At 38.4% G+C, this 7,462-nt stretch overlaps 1 protein-coding gene across 1 annotated transcript; it reads left to right on the top strand.

The window, feature by feature from the left end:
- On the top strand, positions 1–5,405 carry LOC592580 (protein adenylyltransferase FICD). Its single transcript, XM_792094.4, has 3 exons — positions 1–345; positions 1,827–2,061; positions 3,043–5,405. The coding sequence occupies exons 1-3, from the start codon at positions 84–86 to the stop codon at positions 3,866–3,868; spliced, it is 1,323 nt and encodes a 440-aa protein (XP_797187.2). The 5' UTR covers positions 1–83; the 3' UTR covers positions 3,869–5,405.
- Positions 5,406–7,462: the final 2,057 nt, after the last annotated feature.

Below are 7,462 nucleotides of genomic sequence, written 5' to 3'. Positions count from 1 at the left end.
ATTGCCAAATCCCTTTTCTCGCGATCTGACAGCTGAGCCGATTGCATCATAATCAACATGAAAATTTGGGCGTACCAAAAATCATGGAGAGCGGAGCTGGAGATAACAAATCGCAGAAAGACACAATCCTGACGATCAACATTTCGTCAAGCGTATTTAGTGTTATTTTATTTTTATTAGGTGGAGTAATAAGCGCAATACTGATCACAAATCTAGGAATAGTTTTACCAACACAGAAATTTACGAGTGGGACAACAGAATTGTCAACACTCCCAAACACCGAAGTGCAGAAATTTGATTATGGCTTGCGAAATTGGCCCGTGTCACCGAAGCAAAAATCATCAGGTAAGGATATTGTGTTTTAACGGAAATTGACACTGGTAAATAACTGTTAGTAAGACTTAGTTTTACTCTTAGAATAGAGTTATCAATTCAGGATCAAAAGGGTTTAATTAAGTAAACAGAAAAAATGATTTGTGCTGACTGCTGTTTATCTGGAATATGAATGAGTGTTTTTTTTTTTTTATTTATTTATTACTTTAGCTACTTTACTTTACTTAAATACACGATGTTGTAGGTCTAAGCCTGTTCATCGATCCAGGATTCTTCCAGGGAACTGCGATTTATTAATTCCATTGACATTGACATTGACATTGAGTGATTGACAGGTTGAAGAATTGACTGTTGATGAAAGATATGACCTGACCTCTTCTCCTTCTGCTGGACTAGGAACAGAAATGCCTGAAATATTGTGTTTTTTAGGTCTAGACTAATCATTGATTCATTGAAATTGAATGTTATTGTTTTTGTTGTTGGTTTGTTATGTTTGTGTCTGGACGCAGCGCAGTGTACAGCTCGACAGCTTGTGTATCAAGGCAGTTGAAAAGCGATATTTCATTAATCTTTTAAGACATGCGCGTATGTTGGACTGGTCTATTAATGTAATCATGATGTTTGGTGCTTTTTCATCAATATTTTCCTCTAAATCTGAAAAGCTTGTGTTCGGGACACCCAACGGTACCCATCGTACAAGTGCCCCCCATTTTCCATCGAGACCAATGTATCGCAATAAACACGTGTTTTCATGAAGCCCTGCCTTGGGTCCCGTTTCATAAAACTCGTTATTAATAGACAATAACAAAAGCTGAGTAATATATGTCTAATCTTTCAGCCAATCAAATGCCACTATTTCAGTAGCTTATGACAGTTAACGTAACTTATTATTGTTTAAAACTTTTGTGAAACAGGGCCCTGATCCCCTTCTCCTGGCCCAGATGTCATTAACAAAAAAAGAACAAGAAAGCTCACTAGTTTTTGTGATGGATCTGATTTATCACCCAATCTCCTCTGTGTTCTCTTGGTACTTATGACTATGTCGATGATATGCTTCGTATACGTTTATCTGGCTGGAATGCTGGTGGCTAGAAGTTGGTGTTGGTGCTTGTGATGAAGCGTATCAATTAAAGATGTTGTTTTAATACATGTAGATTGAATTGGGGGGAAATTACAATTCAATTCAGGGTTCCTTCCCATTAGGCTTAGGAGAGAAATATTCAGAAGATGGTTTGATGATCAGAGTCATAGAAGGTCGTATACATGGAATGAAGAAGAGGGGGAGACCTTGTAAAGACTTTCTAGATGATTGAATCACAGAATGTGGAGCAGCAGGGTACGAAACACTGAAACGGATGGTTCAAGACCGAGGTACTTGGAGAGACACTTGATATAGAATGTTGATTGGGTCACTGAACCTGTCATAAACTGACAGATCACTATTGATGATGATATGTAGTATTTGTCTTTTGGTACCCCTACTCCTCTCTCAGATGTTGCAGGTGAAGTACAGGCAGCAGTGCACCAGGCTTTGGATGCCCATACACAGGGGAAGAAAGAGAAGGCTCACAAGCTCTTCGAGCATGCCTTAGCGCTAGACCCTCACCATGCAGACACGCTCAACGCTTACGGAGAGTTCATCGAAGACGAGGACATCGTGAGGGCCAACCATCTGTACTCCTGTGCTCTCATCGCAAACAACTCTCATTCCAGAGCTCTTACAAACAGGTAAGTAGCGTCTCCCTAAAGCCCCACTGTACTATTGATAGCTACTTGCGCCCTCTATATAGTGATCAATGCCTAATTGGTGACCATTGGTCCCCAATGATCCTCTTTTTCTTATGTTAATTGAGAGCTGATTTGATGAGATAACCACCTGTTAGTGACCTTGCAGGGAGGTCTGTTCCCTCTAGCTAAACTAGTCCAGACGGCCTTATATACATCAGAGAAAAGAAGATTAGATAGATGTGCGAAACCTCTCTATATAACAGATAGAAGAATGAAGATCTCTTATTCGTAAGACTGACAAAAATCTTAAGTCAGGAGACACACTATAAGAATGACAGGGATGCCATTTTTCGGGCAATAGCCTGAAATCAGGCCCTGGCAAGTTATTTTCAGACCATATTTTAGGCGTTTTGCGTACAAAATAGCTAATTCTAGGTGATTTTCAGGCACTCTGATCAATTCTAACTGGCATCCGTGGGATGAGTAGATTGAGATGGTACATGTAGGTGGTGGTGGTGGTTAGGAGAGTAAAAAGTCATTGGCTACAGAAAACAAGAAATGGTGAGGCAGGCCTAGCCAAAACTTGGAAGGAAACACAAGAAGAAGATATGAGAGCATTTTGCCTCACCCAGACAGACGCTGAAGACCAACAGGCTTGGGGAATGGCCATAAGGGAAATGAAACATCCAAGCATACAGCGTAAAAACACCTGCTAAATCAGTGATGATGATGAGTTCACCTACAACGGATTTGACTCCACTGATTCTGTTCAAAGGAGATCCGAATTGTAAGATAAAAAAAACAACTTTCTATAACGGTGTCACTTTATGTTTTTATTCATTTTTTTGTGCAGGGAGAGAACATCTGCAGCAGTAGCCTACAATGGATTTGTCTCCACACTAATTTTGTTAAGATAAAAAAACGACAACAGCTTTCTATACTGCTTTCACAAATGTTTTATTCATTTTTCTAATTGTGCAGGGAGAGAACATCAGCAGCCGTAGCTGAGATCGACAAGGGTATGTTTGCGAAGGTGGACGACAAGCAATTACAGATGGGTCAGCAGATCTCTGAGAACAGCCGCGCCCTTCAGCGCGCCCAGGAGGAGTTCCTCTACCTGCAGATCTACCACACCACCGCCATCGAGGGGAACACCCTCTCCTTGGAGCAGATGCGTTCCATCATGGAGACCGGGTTGGCCATCGGCGGGAAGAGCATCATGGAACACAACGAGGTCCTAGGCCTGAACCTCGCTCTGCAGTTCATCAACGACACCCTCCAGCATCGCTTCGGGAAGATTACCGTCAATGACATCCTCCAGATCCACAAGCGCGTCCTAGGGCACGTCGATCCCATAACGGCGGGGAACCTCCGCACCACGCAGGTTTTCGTGGGAGGGTACATCCCGCCCCCGTCGGTGGAGGTCAACGACCTCATGGAGGATTTTGTGGACTGGATGAACTCGGAAGAAGCCGCATCCCTGCACCCGGTCGAATTCGCTGCGCTGGCGCACTATAAATTCATCTACATCCATCCCTTTATTGATGGGAATGGAAGGACGTCGCGGCTATTGATGAATCTAATCCTGCTGCGGGCGGGGTACCCACCAGTCATAGTCAAGCTCTCGCAAAGAGGGCAGTATTACGAGACCATCATCCAGGCTAATGCCGGGGATATAAGACCCTTTATCAGGTTCATCTGTAATTGCTTGGATGACATGCTTGATGCGTATCTATGGTTGACGTCAGACTCACTGGACGGCATCCCGGAGATAGAGGAGGGGAGACGATTGGTGGAAGAGATGTAAGAGAATTACATTGGTATCCAAGGTTACATTGTGCAGTACTATCACTGGTCTTCAGCTCTCTCCTCTCCCTCTCTCTCTCTCCTATCTCTCTCTCGCGCGCAAGTCGCGCTCCCTCTGTCTCTCTCTCAACTTACCAATTAAACTACAGATTGAGGATAAAAACGATTGATTTCAGGGATTTAGAGGAGGGTGGGTTGCAAAATTTAAACTTTGATTATTTTTATATAATGTTTAACTTTTAAATGTGCAGTACTTTTCTCTATATCTCCTCATTTTTATATCTGTTATTTGATCTTTCTCTCTATCTCCGGTGTCTTCTTCTCTCTTTCTCTCTTCCTCCTCTCTCTGTTGTCTCTCTATCTTTCATTCTCCTATCCATTTTCCTCATGCGGTCTGTTTTCTCTGTAAGTTTTTTGTTTTTAATTGATCTTAGGATTCTTTCAACTCTTCTTATTGTGTCCTCAATCCTCTCTCTCTCATATGGTGCATCCGCAATCCTACTGTATATTTATTTTGTTCTGTCTTTATTTTTTTAAAACTTTAAATGATCTCTTTATTTCATATTTGTTGTTTCTTCTAAATTATTTTTTGATAGTGGTGTAACAACTAACAACCCATCATCTTGCCATGTAATCTAGTCATACACATTGATATGGTCCCTGTTTGACAAAACTTGTTATCAATAACGAGTTACAAGAACTGTTATAAGCTACTGAAATCGTGGCATTTGATTGGCTGAGAAAAAATTTGGTATAGAAATTTAGCATTTGTTATATGAAACAGGGCCCTGGTGATTAAAAATTATTTTAAAAAAGGAATCTTAGAAAGGCGAGTTTTATGGCCACATTTTCCAGGATAATTTACGTCATCAATGTTGTAGCGAAAAAATATATATAGCACTTGCACTGTTTTATTACGTTGTTTAGATGCTCAAAGATGCGGTATTCCTTTGGTTTTGTGAATGTAGTCAAGAAAGAAAAACTATTATTAAATGATTATATTTGCCATCTCAGGAATCTTTTTAAAGGCTGTTAGCACATCAGAATGGTTAAGTGATCATTTCTCAAAAGTGCTTGTGTTTCCAGCAGATGGTTGTGTATTTATCATGGTGTTATACGTGTAGGTATTGTATAATACGTACATGTATGTTCACATTGGGCCGGCAATGATTTTACCCGACAAGGAATTAAAAGGTTTATAGAGTGGGAACATAATACTCCTGGGCCCCATTATACAAAACTTGTCATCAGTGACAAATTACATTTTTTGTTATTAGCTAGTGAAATCCTTGCTTCTGATTGGTTATCAGCTAGATTTGTCACTGATTTTTGTCATTTGTCATTGAAAAAAGGCATTATGAAACGGGTCCCTGATTTACTCTCTTACATTGCATACTCTTCACTGGAGCACCGACTTAACGAGTACTCAAAATCATCTATCCAAGTTCTATATTTCTCTCATCATATGATTATAGAGTCCAATGCATTATGATAATTGTTGCAATTTACATACAGTACCTTTTTCCATTGGATACAAACACTTTGAGATGCTATCTATGAGGCGTTGTTAGAAGGAGTACCGGTATGCAGTTATCAACTAAATTATTCATACCCTTACTAATTTTTTGAAAATTTGTAATTATGTTTAAAATTGCTTCTTGAGAATGGGACATATTAATGCTTATGTCTAGAAGTATTCTAAAAAGGCCCTAATTTAACCATTCCACCTGTCTTTCTTGAGTTAAGAAAAACACCCTATAAAACATCATATTTACAAGGGATATGAATAATTCAGTTGTTGACTGCATACAAGTTACCAAGCAGTGACAGTACATACATGTGTGTGTAATTTGGTTTTTACAGACGTGTATCAATCATCTAAGGACCAACCTTTAAAGGGAACCAAAACCTTCATACTAAGTTACTTTTATTGTAAAGTTTAAGATATTTGATTAAAATCAGTGACAATTTGAACAAAATCGGGCAAGGAATAAGGAAGTTGAAGCTTTTTGAAATGACTAGTCATTTGTGGATAACTCTATGCCTTTTGTACTTCAAATTTCATGTTTTTTCTTTCTTGTGATTGAGATAATCTACACCCCTGAAAGCAAGGTATAGAATGCAAAATGATATTCTACTTCACATGTTATGAAGTCAGATCAAGAACACAAATAAATACGAAGAAAACAAAAGAATTGTGAAATTTGAAGTACAAAAGGTTGTCCACAAATGACGCATCAAATTAAATATCGCCCTCTAGTGACTAGTCATTTCAAAAAGCTTTAACTTCCTTATTCCTTGCCCGATTTTGTTCAAATTTTCACTGATTTTATTCAAATATCTTAAACTTTACAATAAAAGTAACATATTATGAAGGTTTTGGTTCCCTTTAAAACGTCACCATCACCATGTAGAATAGTTGGGATTAGTCTATATTCTAAACTCTGTCACATACCTGTCACATATTACCAATAATGATAACAAATAAATTAGCTATGAATATGCTAATGATTCCATAGTTGCTTCAAATGATACACAGACAGAAGGCTAGAAATAAAACTCTGATTGGTGTCATGATGAAAGCAAATTTAGTTTCTGTTCCGTATATTTCAGCCCTGATCCTGATCATAGATTAAATAATCGATAGTTGAAACTCGTCATGACTCCAACCAGTTTTATTTATCATCGAGCATAAATTGTCACGTATCCATTGCCTTTTCTGCACACGATTGTATAGTTTAGTTATCATTAATTATCATCATCTGTATTATGTGACTGGAAGTTGTAGAAATCTTCCTGAGGAGAATAGAAAAATCTTTCTTTGACTGAAAGATGTCTGGGAAATATAATTTTTTAAAACATATATACAATTATACATGTATAGTATAAGACAAAACATAGTTCTAAGATTACTGTTTATTATGTCGATATTGATATGCGCTGCGACACCTGTACATTAAAATACAAGAAATCTATAAATTATTATCATATTTTTTTATATCCAGGAATGTTGTATTTATTATTAAGTTTGTTTGAGAATGTCTATATATGGAGTTTTAAAAGGAAAATAAAAGTATTTGACATATGGTGTGTATGCTTCCGCAAGCTAAACAAAATTTCAGATGTTTTCATTTCTATGTTATTTCTTTGATGAATATGTTGAATGTACAGGAGATCCATGGGTGTGTGAGGCTAGCTGATTAGTATGTGTATGTCTATGTTTGTCTTGTGTTACTGAAATACTGCATTATTGGCATTCTGCTCATTACATGTATCATTGTCATTGTTAAAGATATTACAGTACAGATGGAAGGGGAGAGAAAGAGAGAGACAGACAGGCAGACAGAGAGAGAGAGAGAGGCAGATAGAGAGACAGACAGACACGCAGATGGAAAGACAGAGACAAACAGCCAAAGACAGATAGAGAGGGAGAGAGAGATAAAAAAATAAAAAAAAGTGAAAGAGAAGGGGGGAGGGAGACAAATAAGTGTTGGAGACAGAGATCACAGAGTTATATGCTTTCAAAGAGTGACCACAACTTCATCTCTTGTTCCATATTGACTCTTTTCTTTCTATTTCTCCCCTTCTCTCTTTC

Source organism: Strongylocentrotus purpuratus, unplaced genomic scaffold (assembly GCF_000002235.5).
Source record: "Strongylocentrotus purpuratus isolate Spur 01 unplaced genomic scaffold, Spur_5.0 spur5_scaffold_20, whole genome shotgun sequence".
Lineage (NCBI taxonomy): Eukaryota > Metazoa > Echinodermata > Echinoidea > Camarodonta > Strongylocentrotidae > Strongylocentrotus > Strongylocentrotus purpuratus.
This window is presented reverse-complemented; position numbering and strand designations above follow the sequence as displayed.

Excerpts from the sequence above, each read along its gene's own strand:
- LOC592580 (XM_792094.4), top strand. The coding sequence starts at position 84 with ATGGAGAGCGGAGCTGGAGATAACAAATCGCAGAAAGACACAATCCTG. Across the intron at positions 346-1,826 it reads ACCGAAGCAAAAATCATCAG|ATGTTGCAGGTGAAGTACAG; the intron begins GTAAGGATATTG and ends CTCCTCTCTCAG. Across the intron at positions 2,062-3,042 it reads TCCAGAGCTCTTACAAACAG|GGAGAGAACATCAGCAGCCG; the intron begins GTAAGTAGCGTC and ends CTAATTGTGCAG.